An 18,869-nucleotide genomic window follows, 5' to 3' on the forward strand; every position below is an offset into this window, starting at 1 on the left:
CCCCGCGAGCCTAACAGCCCACAGGGAAAAAGTCAAATTTTAAGGTAAAAAATGTTAAATTAAAATGCATTATCCCAAATATGAAACTGACTGTCTGAAAAATAAGGAAAGTTGAACATTCTGAGTCAAGGCAAATAAATGTTTGAATACATATATTTAGAACTTTATAAACAAAGTGCCCAACCATAGCTAGGAGTGTCACAGAAAATAAGACTTACTTACCCCAGGACACTCATCTACATATAGCAGATAGCCAAACCAGTACTGAAACGAGAATCAGCAGAGGTAATGGTATATATAAGAGTATATCGTCGATCTGAAAAGGGAGGTAAGAGATGAATCTCTACGACCGATAACAGAGAACCTATGAAATAGACCCCTTAGAAGGAGATCACTGCATTCAAATAGGCAATACTCTCCTCACATCCCTCTGACATTCACTGCACGCTGAGAGGAAAACCGGGCTCCAACTTGCTGCGGAGCGCATATCAACGTAGAATCTAGCACAAACTTACTTCACCACCTCCATCGGAGGCAAAGTTTGTAAAACTGAATTGTGGGTGTGGTGAGGGGTGTATTTATAGGCATTTTAAGGTTTGGGAAACTTTGCCCCTCCTGGTAGGAATGTATATCCCATACGTCACTAGCTCATGGACTCTTGCTAATTACATGAAAGAAAAAGAAGTTACATAATGATAGGTGCAGACCTAGTGACACCTGATGGACAGGTAAAGCAAATGTTTATCTAAACACAGTTAATGTATAGAAAAGACCTATCAGAGATGGTACGGCCCTAGGTACACACACTAGGCTTGTTTTATGGAAAGTAAGACATTTACAGTATAAAGAGGCTAAAGAGCAGACAATCAGATGGCACCCATTTTGCAAGATTCTGTACCATCACACCAGGAGGGTCCTCACCCGTTCTCCATCTCTGACAAATTACCAGAGCCTGCATTATCCTGGCCAAGGTCCTAAAACATTGGTATAACTATACTATTTCTATAATTAATATTGCCTAAGATCATTTAAACTTCAATATATGTAATATCAGAACAAATAAATGGTGGTTTGTTTAAACATTTGTAGCATAAGTACATTTTTATACTTAAAGTGAAAGTTAATCCTAGTGTTTCTGAAACGCTAGGATTGACTATTGAAACAAATTAAGGGGACTTCCATTCATGAAGTATAACATATTTTATGCAGAAAGCTCCTTTATTTGTTCCAAGTGATCGCTGTTCTTAGCTGTTCATGCAGCTACGGCAGAAATTTTACTAAGGAGGTAAAGTTTTCACCCATGGGCGCCAAGCCGGATTTACTGCACGGCTATTGGCTAAGAGGTGAAAACATCACCTTTCTAGCAAAACAGCGATTTGCCTGAACATCTCAGAACGGCGATCACTTGAAACAAATAAAATAGCTTTCTGCATAAAGTATCTTATAATTCATGAATGAAAGTCCCCTTTATTTGTTTCAAAAACGCCAAGATTGACTTTCACTTTAACTGCAGAAAGGATATAAACTACACAAACAGAGAATACAGTTAATTCTCATAAGTTAGTATATTCATTTGGTTTGCATAGAATGTAACTTAATGTTGGGCACATGTATTGGAATGTCCTTACATAGTAGCTAATATAAATTAATATTAGTTGACCTTGCCACTTGTGTAGAGGATGGAATTATATTGTGCCAATAGGACCCAAATATTATTAATATAGTCTAACCACACAGACTTGGGAACGGTGCATTGGGCTAGTTAGCTAAATTTACTAACGTAAATGTTCTCATTGATATACTTAAGTACTTTAATAGAATTGTAATAATACATTTTAACATGAATTGTGATAAAATAAATAAATTAGCTAATTAATGAATAGAACTTAACTTGTCTAGTATCTCCTAATATTTGCTAAATTGAATATTGTTAACCATTTACATTATACTACATTGGTAGTCTGTAGTTGGTAATGCTCTGTTGGTACTGTAAAAAAAATTAAAAAGGGACATTGTACAATAGATTTTTCTTTGCATACATATTTTGTAGATGATACATTTATATAGCCAATCTTGGAGTGTTTTTGTAACAATGTATAGTTTTGCTTATTTTTTAATAACATTGTGCTGATTTTCAGACTCTTAACCAAGACCCAAAGTGTCAGATGCTTACTGAAGTCTACAGACTCCTGCGGCTCCTGTTTGTATAATCTGTCTTTTCAAATGCAGGAGTGCGTCTCCTGTTCCAGTTTTCCTAGTCTAACCTTATCAACAGTGCTAAACTGGGAGCATTAAAGTATGTATTTAAAAAGGTTTCATACCAGTATCTGTGCATATTATTTATAGTTGTGTGTATTACATGCAGTTACATGACAATTTGTGTATACTGTCCCTTTAAGTAAAGACAGTTTCACTAGACTTGTTAATTTTTAATTGTTTTTGTTACCAATTTGTAGATTTTATATTAGGTTATTAATGTCTAATATTTCAACCATTGTGTCTTATTTGTGATGTAAGAGTGTATATGCCAAATCCATGATCTAAAATAACTGTGTCCTTAGACTTAAAGGGAGAGTCTACACTAAAATTGTTTATTACCCATTGCCAAGCTTTGCACAACCAGCATTGTTATATGAATATACTTTATAACATTAAAACCTCTAAATGTCTGCCTGTTTCTAAGCCACTATAGACAGCCTCCTATGACATGCTTTTTTTAATTATTATTTGCTTTTCACAACAGGAGACTGCTAGTTCATGTGGGCCACATAGATAACATTGTGTTCACGACCAAGAAATTATTTAAGAGTTAGCAAAAACACAGTACTAAATGCAAGTCAAAAGAGAACAAATAAAATGTCATGTGATCAGGGGGCTGTCAGAAGATGCTTAGATACAAGGTAATCACAGAGGTAAAAAGTATATTAATAGAACCGTGTTGGTTGTGCAAAACTGGGGAATGGGTAATAAAGGGATTATCTAATGTTTAAAACAATACAACTTATATTGTAGACTGTCCCTTCAATACTGAACAATTATAGTCATACCTGTTATCCAGAGACTATCTTTGGTCAATAATAATAATAATAGATATTATTTATTAGGTATTTCAAATTCTTCAACACCCCTGCAAATACACTGTTCTCAAGGTACAAGCGTCCTTTTAGAATTAGATTTTCTAAAAACATTTTGCCAGTATTATGAAGCCCCTATCCTAACAAGCCCATACAGCTTTAGATAATCAGGCCCATAGCACCAGCTTATTAGCCACTCTTTTTGTATTTCTTGACTACACTTTTACAAACAGTTGTGTGATATATACAAAAATCTATCTACTTGTTGCTATTCGATTAGGCATGTGTGCATCACTAATTTTAAAAACATTATAGATCTCAATATATTACAGTAGAAATGTAGTGTTGATTTTACATAGGCAAATAAGCTTACACATTTTTCGACGATGATGAAACCAAGTGCATGTTAGTTACTCACTCAGTGTACTCAGACTCGTCGTTTCCATATCTTTAGGCTCACCTGATCATCTGCGCTTGGCACTGTATGTACAGGAATCGGCTGCCACGTGATGTTAGGATTGAAGACTTGGGAGCCTGCAGGTGGGTAAAGGCCTGCAAGGTTGGCTTCGGCACTCATCAATGTGCGGTCCACATCTGTGCTCCGTACATAGATCTAGAGAGATCATGGGTAATATTTGCTTAAGCAAACTGAAACCTTCATTCGTAATTATGCAAGTTCATATAACTGTTCAATAAAGAATGCCATAAGCTGCTATAGATATGGCTCAATACATAAGCACAGCAGTCAGAGTCAATAATGGGTGCCCGTGACAACCAGGGATACTGCCAGGTCCCTTATCGTCAATACTCAACAAATGTCGGTCCACAGCACCTCAGTTTAAAAGGTTCACTTTATTCAAGACTGAAAAAATACAGGATAGTACATGATTATGATTAAGGGGGAAACACCCAAAACGTCACTATTGTGTATTTTATCAGTCTTGAATAAAGTGAACCTTTTAAACTGAGGTACTATAAGCTGCTAGAGAGATACTTATTGTTAACACAAATAGTAATTTTATTACAAGGAATAGACCCAAAATCAAGTAGAATAGGTCAACCCAAACTGGAAAATTTAGAAATTATCGGGACCCATAATGTTTATTTTCAAGATCTTATATTATTTATATAGAACCAAATTACACTAAATCTCTGTCATTACACTATCTTCATTGGGGCTAACAAGCAATTGCCTGTTTTGTCAACTGGTTCTTATTCAAATATTAGCAGAAGTGGCAAAAATACAGTGGAAGCTTAAAGAGCCATGAAACCCAAATGTTGAAACACTTGAAAGTGATGCAGCATAGCTGTAAAAAGCTGACTAGAAAATATCACCTGAACATCTCTATGTAAAAAAGAAAGATATTTTACATCAAAAGTTCCTCAGTAGCCACATCCCATTGTAAAGGACTTCTAAGCAGCTAATCAGTATGTCTGTCCTTGGACAGCTAAGGGAGTGAGCTTACGTGCACCCTCATCTTATTTCCCTATTCAGTTTAAGGAAGTTTACTATGAAAACTCATGAGAGTTAAGTGAAATCTCATGAGATCACAGTAAAAGAGTTCATGACCTCAGCACTGCTGATGCTGATTGGCTGCCGTTCATTTCTTCATTTATTTTTTTTTACCTGCAGCTGGGCAGCAACTGAGTATAACTTTTTACACAGAACTTACTCTGCTGAGCTGAGGAAATTGTGAGGCAAAATATATTCCTTTTTTACATAGAGATGCTCAGGTGATATTTTCCTGTCAGCTTTTTACAGTTATACTGCATCAGTTTCAAGTGATTTAGCATATGAGTATTATGTCCCTTTAAGTGTTGCCATATTACCTCAGTAAATAACAATGTTACTAATATAGAATATCTTGCTGGTCTGACAGTTTGGTCTTAAAGAAACAAAGATCTAGCTAAATACTGTATATGCCTGGAGAATTAAAAAGGGATATGACACTCAGGTATGTTCCTTTGTGATTCAGACAGAGCATACATTTTTTTTATTTTAAAAAAGGGTCCAATTTACTTCTAATTTCAAATTTGCTTTGCTTCCTTTGTATTCTTTGTTGAAGAGATACCTAGGTAGGTGTCTGGAGCACTATATGGTAGGAAATAGTGCTGCCCTCTAGTGTTCTTGCAAATGGATAACATTCTTGCAAAACTGCAGCCATACAGTGCTCCAGACACATGCACGCTCCTGAGCTTACGTCCCTACTTTTTAACAAAACATACCAAGAGAACAAGAAAAATTTGATAATAGAAGTAAATTAGGAAATGGTTTAAAATTGTATGCTCTGAATCATGAAATCAGATGTGAGGAAGTATGAAGACATATGGGGATTAGACTGCAATTGTCACCTCATGCCTGTTGTATGACTCATTAAGGAACGCTTTGTAACGGGCTCGTAACTCCTGCCCTAGATCCCAGTGCTGCTTCATACCAATCTGGAGAAAAATAAAAATCATGAGATAGTTATGAACAATTTATAAATCTGGACATATTTGAGACATTACAAAGGAGTGCCACCTCCCCCTTGTCCTGCCATTCACTGAGAGGCCTAAAAGGTTTACCTGATTAACATATAGGGGTGTGAGAAAACTGGGGAAGCACAGGGTTCAATACATTTACATGCATGACAGTGTTATCTCAAGCAACCAGCTCAAAGAAACGCCTCATTCGCCTTCTTGGCTCCAATTTGAAAGTAACAGAATTTATACTTACGTGCTGGCATCTCAGGGAATGCACAAACTGGGATAAATGTTAGAGGGCAGGAAGTAGATTGTAGTGGAAGACTATGGCAGCTAAGGGTGTGGGGCAGAGATTTGGACATTACTGATAAATAAAATAAAATAAAAATGTATGCTTACCTGATAAATTTCTTTCTTCCCGGATATGGAGAGTCCACAACATTATTCAATTACTAGTGGGAATATCACTCCTGGCCAGCAGGAGGAGGCAAAGAGCACCACAGCAAAGCTGTTAAGTGTCACTCCCCTACCCATAATCCCCAGTCATTCGACCAAAGGAAAATGGAAAAGGAATGAACACAAAGGTGTAAAGGTGCCTGAGGTTTAGTCAAAAATAACTGTCTTAATAAAGGGTGGGGTCTTGGACTCTCCATATCCGGAAAGAAATTGATCAGGTAAGCATAAATTGTGTTTTCTTTCCTAAAATATAGAAAGTCCACAACGTTATTCAATTACTAGTGGGAACCAATACCCAAGCTAGAGGACACAGAATGAACAGGGATGGAGAACAAGACAGGCAGACCTAAACAGAAGGCACCACCGCTTTAAGAACCTTACTCTCAAAAGAGGCCTCAGCCGAGGCAGAAGTTCTTTATGAGGAGGAGGATTGGGGCAGAGAGCAGGAACAACAATTTCCTGATTAATATTTCTATCCGAAACCGCCAGAGCATCTATCAGAGCGGCCCGAGGATCTCTTGACCTTGAACCGTACCTTGAAAGCTTGGCATTCTGCTGAAACGCCATCAGATACAGAGTTCCTCCCTGGTGGTTGATCTAACCCACTGAGGTGATGTTGTCCGACTGAAACCTGATAAACCGGGATAAGGACAATTGAGGCCAAGCGATCAGAGCATTGTAAATCGCTCTCAATTCCAAGATGTTTATGGGTAGAGCAGACTCCTCCTGAGTCTATAATCCCTGCGCCTTTAACAAGTCCCAGACTGCTCCACAGCCTAGCAGGCTGGTGTCCGTGGTCGCAATCACCCAGGAAGGTCTCCGGAAGCATGTGCCCTGAGACAGATGGTCCTGAGAAAGCCACTACGGGAGAGAGTCTCTTGTTGACTGGTCTAGATCTATCCTCTGAGACAGATCCGAATGGTCTCCGTTCCATTGTCTGAGCATGCATAATTGCAGAGCTCTCAAATGGAATTGGGCAAAGGGAATGATGTCCATGGAAGCGACCATCAGACCAATTACCTCCATACATTGAGCCACTGATAGCCGAACAGTAGACTGGAGAGGCAAGGAGAGAATTCTGGATTTTCTGACCTCCGTCAGAAAAATTTTCAGATAGGGAATCTATTATGGTCCTTAAGAAAACCACCATTGTAGCTGGAACAAGGGAACTCTTTTCCAGATTCACTTTCCAACCGTAGGAACGTAGAAACAAAAACAAGATCTCTGTATGACAGTTTGCTTGTTAAAAAGATAGTGCCTGAACCAATATGTCGTCCAGGAAAGGTGCCACTACAATTCCCCGGGACCTGATCACTGCCAAGAGAGCCCCCAGAAACTTTGAGAAAATTCTGGGAGCTGTGGCAAGGTCAAACAGAAGAGCCACAAACTGAAAGTGTTTGTCTAGAAAGGCGAATCTCAGGAATTTGTGATGATCCCTGTGGATGGGAATATGAAGATACGCGTCCTTGAGGTTTATGGTCGTCATGAACTGACCCTCTTGGACCAAAGGAAGATTGGAACAAAAGGTTTCCATTTTGAAGGACGGTACCCTGAGGAACTTGTTGAGGCACTTTAGGTCTAAAATGGGTCTTTTTTGGGCACCACGAACAGATTTGAATAGAATCCTAGACTCTGTTCCCTTACTGGAACAATCACTCTCAGGGAGGAAAGGTTCTGAACGCAGTTCAAGAATGCCTCTCTTTTTACCTGGTCTGCAGATAATCTTGAGAGGTGGAATCTTCCCCTGGGAGGGAAAGTTTTGAATTCTATTTTGTAACCCTGAGATACTATGTCAACAGCCCAAGGATCTGGGACATCTCGTCTCCACGCTTGACAAAACAGGGAAAGTCTGCCCCCACTTGATCCGATCCCAGACCGGGGGCCGACCCTTCATGCTGACTTAGACTCAGCTGAGGGTTTCTTTGATTGCTTCCCTTTATTCCAAGACTGATTGGGCTTCCAAGAAGACTTGGAGTGCTCCTGCTTTGAAGAGGGAGAGGAAAACTTTTGACCTTTGAAGTTACAAAAGGAACGAAAATTACTTTGACGTCCTTTGAGTCTGTTCTTCTTGTCTTGCGTAATATCAGAAATGATTTCTGCCAGACCAGGCCCGAACAAGGTCTTCTCCTTGCAAGGAAGTGCCAGAAGCTTGGACTTAGAGGTAACATCAGCTGACCAAGATTTTAGCCACAATGCCCTGCGGATTAGGACAGTGAAGCCAGACATCTTGGCTCCCAGTCTAATAACTTGCATGTTAGCATCAGAAATAAATGAATTGGCTAGTTTGAGAGCCTTAATCCTATCAAGTGTCTCCTACAATGGAGTCTCTACTAAAATCGATTCAGACAAGGCGTCACACCAATCGGATGTCGCACTTGCTATCTACGCCATACCTTATGGTAAATTTTCCTGGTGACAGGCTTTCGTGCCTGTATTAAGGTATCAATAACTGACTCGGAGAAGCCACGCTTTGATAAAATCAAGCATTCAATCTCCAGGCAGTCAGCCTCAGAGAAATTAGATTTGGATGGTTGAAAGGACCCTGAAGTAGAAGGTCCTGTCTCAGAGGCAGAGACCATGGTGGAAAGGATGACATGTCCACTAGATCTGCATACCAGGTCCTGCGTGGCCACGCAGGTGCTATCAGAATCACCAATGCTCTCTCCTGCTTGATCTTGGCAATCAGTCAAGGGAGCAGAGGAAACGGTGGAAACACATAAGCCAGGTTGAAAGACCAGGGCGCTGCTAGAGTATCTATCAGTGTCGCCTTGGGATCCCTGGACCTGGATCCGTAACACGGAAGCTTGGTGTTCTGGCGAGACGCCATGAGATCCAGTTCTGGTTTGCCCCAACGGAGAATCAGTTGTGCAAATACCTCCGGATGGAGTTCCCACTCTCCCGGATGAAAAGTGACGACTTAGAAAATCCGCCTCCCAGTGCTCTACACCTGGGATATGGATAGCTGATAGGTGGCAAGAGTGAATCTCTGCCCAGTGAATTATTTTTGAAACTTCTAACATCTCTAGGGAACTTCTTGTTCCCCCTCGATGGTTGATGTAAGCTACAGTCGTGATGTTGACCGACTGAAATCTGATGTACCTCAGAGTTGCTAACTGAGGCCAAACCTGAAGAGCCTTGAATATATCGCTCTTAGTTCCAGAATATTTATTGGAAGGAGAGACTCCTCCTGAGTCCACGATCCCTGAGCCTTCAGGGAGTTCCAGACTGCACCCCAACCTAGAAGGCTGGCATTTGTTGTTACAATAGTGCAATCTGGCCTGCGAAGGTCATACCTTTGGACAGATGGACCCGAGATAGGCACCAAGGAAGAGGATCCCTGGTCTCTTGGTCCAGATTCAGTTGAGGGGCCAAATCTGTGTAATCCCCGCTCCACTGACTGAGCCTGCATAGTTGCAGCGGTCTGAGATGTAAGCGTGCAAACGGCACTATGTCCATTGCCGCTACCATTAAGCTGATTACTTCCATACACTGAGCCACCAAAGGGCGCCAAGAATCTTTAATGAAGTCAGCAACATGAAACATATTTTTAAATACGGTAGACGGTGAGAAAAGAATCCCTGACTTCTCCCATTCCTGTGAAATAATCTCCGTCACACGGTCTGGGACAGGAAAAACTTTCAAAGAGGAAGGAACATCATAGTATTTATTAAAGGGACAGTATACACTCATTTTCATATAACTGCATGTAATAGACACTACTATAAAGAATAAGATGCACAGATACTGATATAAAAATCCAGTATAAAACTGTTTAAAAACTTACTTAGAAGCTGTCAGTTTGGCTCTGTTGAAAAGGTAGCTGGAAAGCCCACTGCAAGTGGCAAATAAGACACTACCCCCCTCCCCCTTCTTTTGCATATGAAAAGACCCTTTACACAAACAGGAGCAAGCTGGAGAAGGTAGCTGACAGTATTCACATAAAACTTTGGGGCTTGGTTAGGAGTCTAAAAATCAGAGCAATGTTATTTAAAAATAAGCAAAACTATACATTTATTTTTTTTAAAAAAACTTTATGGGCTATATAAATAGATCATCTACAAAACATTTATGCAAAGAAAAAAATGAGTGTATAATGTCCCTTTAAGTTTACTAGACTTCTTAGGGTTGACAACAGAAGTATCGGAGTCATCCAAAGTAGCCAATACCTCTTAACAGTACACAAAAGGTGTTCAAGCTTAAATCTGAAGTTTACTTCTTCAGTATCAGATGATGGAATAATACTGTCCGAATCTGAGATTTCACCCTCAGAGGCTACTGACGTATCCTCCTCATCAGACTTATGAGGGAGGGCAACCTGCGTAGCAGTAGGTGGAACAGAAACCTTACTATCTGAATGTCTAATTTTCCTCTTGCGTTTTTCCAGCATAGGAAAAGCAGATAATGCCGCAGATAGCGCAGAAGATACCTGTGCAGCAAAATCTACAGCCAAATAAACTCCTCCAGGATCATCCTGAGACACATTGGGCTCAGCAGGCAACAATTTATCTTTAAATTGACGTGTTCTAGCTAAGCATGCAGCACAGAATTGCATAGGCAAAACAATTTGTCCCTCTAGGCATAACAAGCATTTGTCAAACACACAGAGTCTTTCCATGTCTATAATACTAAATAAAAAAAAATCCCAAATTGTAGAAATTTTTTAAATACACTGTCACTTTAAGAATTGTTAATACCACAGCCGCTTAACTTTATGCAAAAATTCTTTAAAATAATAAACCAATCAGGCCCCCTACACCTCAGACAGGCTGGGGTGCCTTACCGTAACACTTATACACAATTTGGCTGTCAGAAGTCTCAAAAACGATCGTACAGTAGAGACTGAAATTCAATGATGCAGATCTGCTCCGTGAATATCCGACAGCAGAGAGAGGAAACTATGCAGCAAGTAAAAGGCGCACGTTTCCCTCTGCCTACAACACCGGAGCTAAATTTACACAAACACTCAAGCAATCTGTCAGTTAGCATGTTCTAGCTAAGCAAGCAAAGAAAACCAACTGCGAAATTTTAAGTTTATACATAAATCCCAGTATAAAGCATAAGCCACACACATAGTAATAAAGTATTTCAACAAAATTAGCCCAAAGAGGAAAAATGACCCAATAAAGGATAGATTAACCCCTAGTCTCAACATACATATTCTGTGCCTGCCCACTGCCAGAGAATCCTGTATAAAGGATTTTAAAAATGTCCCCATCTACTGCATGTGAAATAGTCTTCTGAAGTGCAAGTCTCCAAGACCTAGAAGACAAAAGCAGTCTAGCTGTCCGGCAGGTAGACAGCTCACAAAGCGTGAATGGACACATACTTCTTACAGAGATCTGTAGAAAAAAACACAATTGATGCTTACCTGATAAATTTATTTCTCTTGTGGTGTATCCAGTCCACGGATCATCCATTACTTGTGGGATATTCTCATTCCCAACAGGAAGTTGCAAGAGGACACCCACAGCAGAGCTGTAATATAGCTCCTCCCCTAACTGTCATAGCCAGTCATTCGACCGAAAACAAGCCGAGAAAGGAGGAACCATAGGGTGTAGTGGTTACTGTAGTTTAAATTAAAAAATTACCTGCCTTAAAATGACAGGGCGGGCCGTGGACTGGATACACCACAAGAGAAATAAATTTATCAGGTAAGCATAAATTGTGTTTTCTCTTGTAAGGTGTATCCAGTCCACGGATCATCCATTACTTGTGGGATACCAATACCAAAGCTAAAGTACACGGATGAAGGGAGGGACAAGGCAGGAACCACTGCCTGTAAAACCTCTCTCCCAAATATAGCCTCCGAAGAAGCAAAAGTATCAAATTTGTAAAATTTTGAAAAAGTATGAAGCGAAGACCAAGTCGCCGCCTTGCAAATCTGTTCAACAGAAGCCTCATTTTTAAAGGCCCAAGTGGAAGCCACAGCTCTAGTGGAATGAGCTGTAATCCTTTCAGGAGGCTGCTGTCCAGCAGTCTCATAGGCTAAGCGGATTAAGCTTCTTAGCCAAAAAGAAAAAGAGGTTGGCAAAGCCTTTTGACCTCTCCTCTGTCCAGAGTAGACAACAAACAAAGCAGATGTTTGACGAAAATCTTTAGTAGCTTGTAAGTAAAACTTTAAAGCACGGACCACGTCCAGATTGTGTAACACAAGGATGGAACCACAATCTCTTGATTGATATTCTTGTTAGATACCACCTTAGGTAAGAACCCAGGTTTGGTACGCAGGACTACCTTATCCGTATGAAAAATCAGATAAGGAGAATCACATTGTAAGGCAGATAGCTCAGAGACTCTACGAGCCGAGGAAATAGCTACCAAAAAAAAAAAAAAAGAACTTTCCAAGATAAAAGTTTGATATCTATGGAATGAAGAGGTTCAAACAGAACTCCTTGAAGAACCTTAAGAACCAAATTTAAGCTCCATGGTGGAGCAACAGGTTTAAACACAGGCTTGATTCAAACTAAAGCCTGACAAAATGCCTGAACGTCTGGAACATCTGCCAGACGCTAGTGCAAAAGAATAGACAGAGCTAAAATCTGTCCCTTTAAGAAACTAGCTGACAATCCTTTTTCCAAACCTTCTTGGAGAAAAGATAAAATCCTAGGAATCCTGACCTTACTCCATGAGTAACACTTGGATTCACACCAATAAAGATATCTACGCCATACCTTATGGTAAATTTTCCTGGTGATGGGCTTTCGTGCCTGTATTAAGGTATCAATAACTGACTTGGAGAAGCCACGCTTTGATAAAATCAAGCATTCAATCTCCAGGCAGTCAGCCTCAGAGAAATTAGATTTGGATGGTTGAAAGGACCCTGAAGTAGAAGGTCCTGTCTCAGAGGCAGAGACCATGGTGGAAAGGATGACATGTCCACTAGATCTGCATACCAGGTCCTGCGTGGCCACGCAGGTGCTATCAGAATCACCGATGCTCTCTCCTGCTTGATCTTGGCAATCAGTCAAGGGAGCAGAGGAAACGGTGGAAACACATAAGCCAGGTTGAAAGACCAGGGCGCTGCTAGAGTATCTATCAGTGTCGCCTTGGGATCCCTGGACCTGGATCCGTAACACGGAAGCTTGGCGTTCTGGCGAGACGCCATGAGATCCAGTTCTGGTTTGCCCCAACGGAGAATCAGTTGTGCAAATACCTCCGGATGGAGTTCCCACTCTCCCAGATGAAAAGTGACGACTTAGAAAATCCGCCTCCCAGTGCTCTACACCTGGGATATGGATAGCTGATAGGTGGCAAGAGTGAATCTCTGCCCAGTGAATTATTTTTGAAACTTCTAACATCTCTAGGGAACTTCTTGTTCCCCCTCGATGGTTGATGTAAGCTACAGTCGTGATGTTGACCGACTGAAATCTGATGTACCTCAGAGTTGCTAACTGAGGCCAAACCTGAAGAGCTTTGAATATCGCTCTTGGTTCCAGAATATTTATTGGAAGGAGAGACTCCTCCTGAGTCCACGATCCCTGAGCCTTCAGGGAGTTCCAGACTGCACCCCAACCTAGAAGGCTGGCATTTGTTGTTACAATAGTCCAATCTGGCCTGCGAAGGTCATACCTTTGGACAGATGGACCCGAGATAGGCACCAAGGAAGAGGATCCCTGGTCTCTTGGTCCAGATTCAGTTGAGGGGCCAAATCTGTGTAATCCCCGCTCCACTGACTAAGCCTGCATAGTTGCAGCGGTCTGAGATGTAAGCATGCAAACGGCACTATGTCCATTGCCGCTACCATTAAGCCGATTACTTCCATACACTGAGCCACCAAAGGGCGCGGAATGGAATGAAGAACCCGACAGGAATTTAGAAGCTTTGATAACCTGGACTCCGTCAAGGTAAATTTTAATTTCTACAGAATCTATCAGAGTCCCTAGAAAGGAAACTCTTGTGAGTGGGGATAGAGAACTCTTTTCCTCGTTCACTTTCCACCCATCCAACCTCAGAAATGCCAGTACTACGTCCGTATGAGACTTGGCAATTTGGAAGTTTGACGCCTGTATCAGGATGTCGTCTAAATAAGGGGCTACTGCTATGCCCCGCGGCCTTAGGACCGCCAAAAGCGACCCTAGAACCTTTGTAAAGATTCTTGGGGCTGTAGCTAATCCAAAGGGAAGAGCTACAACTGGTAATGCCTGTCTTGAAAGGCAAACCTGAGAAACCAATGATGATCTTTGTGTATCGGAATGTGAAGATAAGCATCCTTTAGATCCACTGTAGTCATATATTGACCCTCCTGGATCAGTGGTAGGATGGTACGAATAGTTTCCATCTTGAACGACGGAACTCTGAGGAATTTGTTTAAGATCTTTAGATCCAAAATCGGTCTGAAGGTTCCCTCTTTTTTGGGAACCACAAACAGATTTGAGTAAAAACGCTGTTCCTGTTCCTCCTTTGGAACTGGATGGATCCCTCCCATAACTAGGAGGTCTCGTACACAGTGTAAGAATGCCTCTCTCTTTATCTGGTTTGCAGATAATTGTGAAAGGTGAAATCTCCCTTTTGGGGGGGGAAGCTTTGAAGTCCAGAAGATATCCCTGGGATATAATTTCCAACGCCCAGGGATCCTGAAAATCTCTTGCCCACGCCTGGGCGAAGAGTGAAAGTCTGCCCCCTACTAGATCCGTTACCGGATAGGGGGTCGTTCCTTCATGCTGTCTTAGAGGCAGCAGCAGGCTTTTTGACCTGCTTACCTTTTTTCCAGGTCTGGTTTGGTCTCCAGACCGTCTTGGATTGAGCAAAAGTTCCCTCTTGTTTATTATTAGAGGAAGTTGATGCCGCACCTGCCTTGAAGTTTCGAAAGGCATGAAAATTAGACTGTTTGGCCCTAGATTTGGACCTGTCCTGAGGAAGGGCACAACCTTTTCCTCCCGTGATATCAGCAATAATCTCCTTCAAACCAGGCCCAAATAGGGTCTGCCCCTTGAAGGGAATGTTAAGTAGCTTAGATTTTAAAGTCACGTCAGCTGACCATGATTTAAGCCATAGCGCTCTGCGCGCCTGTATAGCAAAACCAGAATTCTTAGCCGTTAGTTTATTCAAATGAACAATGGCATCAGAAATAAAATAATTGGCTAGCTTAAGTGCTCTAAGTTTGCCAAGTATGTCATCCAATGGAGTCGCTACCTGTAAAACCTCTTCCAGAGACTCAAACCAGTACGCCGCAGCAGCAGTGACAGGGGCAATGCATGCAATGGGCTGTAGGATAAAACCTTGTTGAATAAATATTTTCTTAAGGTAACCTTCTAATTTTTTATCCATTGGATCTAAAAAAGCACAACTGTCCTCGACAGGGATAGTAGTACGCTTTGCTAGAGTAGAAACTGCTCCCTCCACCTTAGGGACTGTCTGCCATAAGTCCTGTGTGGTGGCGTCTATTGGAAAACATTTTTCTAAAAATAGGAGAAGAGAACGGCACACCTGGTCTATCCCATTCCTTATTAATAATTTCTGTAAACCTTTTAGGTATTGGAAAAACATCAGTACACACCGGCACTGCAAAGCATTTATCCAGTCTACAAAATTTCTCTGGCACTGCAATGGTATCACAGTCATTCAGAGCAGCTAAAACCTCCCTAAGCAACACGCGGAGGTGTTCAAGCTTAAATTTAAATGTAGAATCAGGTATCTTTCCTGAGTCATTAACATCACCCACTGACTGAAGCTCTCCTTCCTCAGCTTCTGCATATTGTGAGGCAGTATCAGACATGGTTCTTAAAGCGTCAGTATGCTCTGCATTGTGTCTCACCCCAGAGCTATCTCGCTAACCTCTAAGTTCAGGTAGTCTGGCTAATACCGCTGACAGTGTATTATCCATGACTGCCGCCATGTCTTGTAAAGTAAACGCTATGGGCGCCCTAGATGTACTTGGCGCCATTTGAGCATGAGTCCCTTGGGCGGGAGTCAAAGGGTCTGACACGTGCGGAGAGTTAGTCGGCATAACTTTCCCCTCGTCAGATTCCTCTGGTGATAATTTTTTTAAAAACAGAACATTGCATAAAATGAAATCAGTACATTTGGTACACATTCTAAGAGGGGGTTCCACCATGGCTTTTAAACATAATGAACAAGGAGTTTCTTCTATGTCAGACATGTTTATACAGACTAGCAATGAGACTAGCAAGCTTGGAAAACACTTTAAATCAAGTTAACAAGCAAATATAAAAAACCGGTACTGTGCCTTTAAGAGAAACAAATTTTGTCAGAATTTGAAAAACAGTGAAAAAATGCAGTAAATCAAACGAAATTTTTACAGTGTATGTAATAGGCTAGCAGAGCATTGCATCCACTTGCAAATGGATGATTAACCCCTTAGTTCAAAAAACGGATCAAAAAAACTAAATAGACATTTTTTTTTTTTTTAACAGTCACAACCAACTGCCACAGCAAGCTGTGGTCCTACCTTCCCCAATAAACGACTTTGGAAAGCCTTTGAGCCCTTTAGAGATGTCCTATAGCATACAGGGGACTCCTGAGGGAAGCTGGATGTCACAGTTTGTAATTTTAACTGCACCAACTGTAACTTTTATACTATAACAGTGGAAAGCCTCAGTAAACTGTTTCTAGTCAAAATTTAAGCCAGCCATGTGGAAAAAACTAGGCCCCAATAAAGTTTTATCACCAAAGCATATATAAAAACGATTAAACATGCCAGCAAACCTTTTATATTGCAATATCATAAGGGTATTACCCCTGGGAGTAAGCATGATACCAGTCGTTATTAAATCACTGTATTCAGGCTTAACTTACATTAATCCGGTATCAGCAGCATTTTCTAGTGTTTTCCATCTCTAGAAAAAATTATAACTGCACATACCTGATAGCAGAATAAACTGCACGCCATTCTCTCGCTGAAGTTACCTCATCTGTGTAATCCCCTCAGACATATGTGAGAACAGCAATGGATCTTAGTTACAACCTGCAAAGATCATAGATACCTCAGGCAGATTCTTCTTCTATTTACTGCCTGAGATAAAATAGCACAACTCCGGTACTATTTAAAAATAACAAACTTTTGATTGAAGAAAATAAACTAACTATATTTAACCACTCTCTCCTACAACATCCTAGCTTGTTGAGAGTTGCAAGAGAATGACTGGCTATGACAGTTAGGGGAGGAGCTATATTACAGCTCTGCTGTGGGTGTCCTCTTGCAACTTCCTGTTGGGAATGAGAATATCCCACAAGTAATGGATGATCCGTGGACTGGATACACCTTACAAGAGAAAGAAAGAACAGAGTAATCAACTCTGGCTTTCTGTACCACGGGCAGCAATGTGTTAGGAAGTTGTGAGGTAGTCATTGCTTTGTTTCTTAACTGCTTAAAAGCCACCACTACTCTACTGAAGAGATTGACGTGAACTCAGCTAAACCCAAATCCTTGCTTGCAGGGAAAGTACCCCAAAAAAAGAATTCCTTCTTCAGCACCAAAACTTCACCTCCTCCATTGACAGGCAAAATGAATGACTTGGGATTTATGGGAAGGGGAGTGACATATATAGCAGCTTTGCTGTGGTGCTCTTTGCCTCCTCCTGCTGGCCAGAAGTGATATTCCCATAAGTAATTGAATGACGTTGTGGACTCTCCATATCTTATGAAAGAAAAAAAACGTTCAAGAGCTGTCACTAACCAAAAACAAAATTTATGCTTACCTGATAAATTTATTTCTCTTGTACTGTATCCAGACCACGGGTTCATCCATTACTTGTGGGATATTCTCCTTCCCAACAGGAAGCTGCAAGAGGACACCCACAGCAGAGCTGTCTATATATATGCCACCCCCAGTCATTCGACCGAAGACAAGCAAGAAAAAGGAGAAACTATAGGGTGCAGTGGTGACTGTAGTTTAAAAATAAAAAACACCTGCCTTAAAGTGACAGGGCGGGCCGTGAACTGGATACACCACAAGAGAAAGAAATTTATCAGGTAAGCATAAATTTTGTTTTCTCTTGTAAGGTGTATCCAGTCCACGGGTTCATCCATTACTTGTGGGATACCAATACCAAAGCTTTAGGACACGGATGAAGGGAGGGACAAGGCAGGCACTTAAACGGAAGGCACCACTGCCTGCAAGACCTTTCTCCCAAAAATAGCCTCCGAGGAAGCAAAAGTATCAAATTTGTAGAATTTAGAAAAAGTATGAAGCGAAGACTAGGTCGCCGCCTTACAAATCTGTTCAACAGAGGCCTCATTTTTAAAAGCCCCTGTGAAAGCTACCGCTCTAGTAGAATGAGCTGAAATTCTTTGAGGAGACTGCTGGCCAGCAGTCTCATAAGCTAAATGGATTATGCTTCTCAGCCAAAAAGAAAGAGAAGTTGCAGAAGCATTTTGGCCTCTCCTCTTTCCAGAGTAGACGACAAACAATGCAGATATTTGACGAAAATCCTTAGTAGCTTGCAAATAAAACTTTAAAGCACGAACCACGTCAAGATTGTGTAACAGACGTTCCTTCTTTGAAGAAGGATTAGGACACAGTGACGGAGCAACAATTTCCTGATTGATATTCCTATTAGATACTACCTTAGGAAGAAACCCAGGTTTGGTACGCAAAACTACCTTATCTGCATGGAAGATCAGATAAGGGGAATCACACTGCAAGGCAGATAACTCTGAAACTCTTCGAGCCGAAGAGATAGCTACTAAAAACAGAACTTTCCAAGATAAAAGCTTAATATCTATGGAATGCAAGGGTTCAAACGGAACCCCTTGAAGAACTTTAAGAACTAAATTTAAACTCCATGGCGGAGCAACAGGTTTAAACACAGGCCTGATTCTAACCAAAGCCTGACAAAACGCCTGAACGCCTGGAACATCAGCCAGGCGCTTGTGCAAAAGAATAGACAGAGCACAAATCTGTCCCTTTAAGGAACT

The 18,869-nt window shown here is 41.1% G+C and overlaps 1 protein-coding gene across 1 annotated transcript in view; it reads right to left on the bottom strand.

Annotated features, from left to right (window-relative positions):
• Positions 1–18,869, bottom strand: part of ACP2 (acid phosphatase 2, lysosomal) — an 89,319-nt gene that overhangs the window by 43,559 nt on the left and 26,891 nt on the right. The window contains exons 3-4 of the mRNA XM_053720334.1: positions 5,427–5,513; positions 3,535–3,687 (exon numbers count right to left, since the gene is read on the bottom strand). Of these exons, the coding sequence (XP_053576309.1) occupies positions 3,535–3,687; positions 5,427–5,513 (240 nt within the window). The remainder of the gene's footprint in view (positions 1–3,534; positions 3,688–5,426; positions 5,514–18,869) is intronic.

Source organism: Bombina bombina, chromosome 7 (assembly GCF_027579735.1).
Source record: "Bombina bombina isolate aBomBom1 chromosome 7, aBomBom1.pri, whole genome shotgun sequence".
NCBI lineage: Eukaryota > Metazoa > Chordata > Amphibia > Anura > Bombinatoridae > Bombina > Bombina bombina.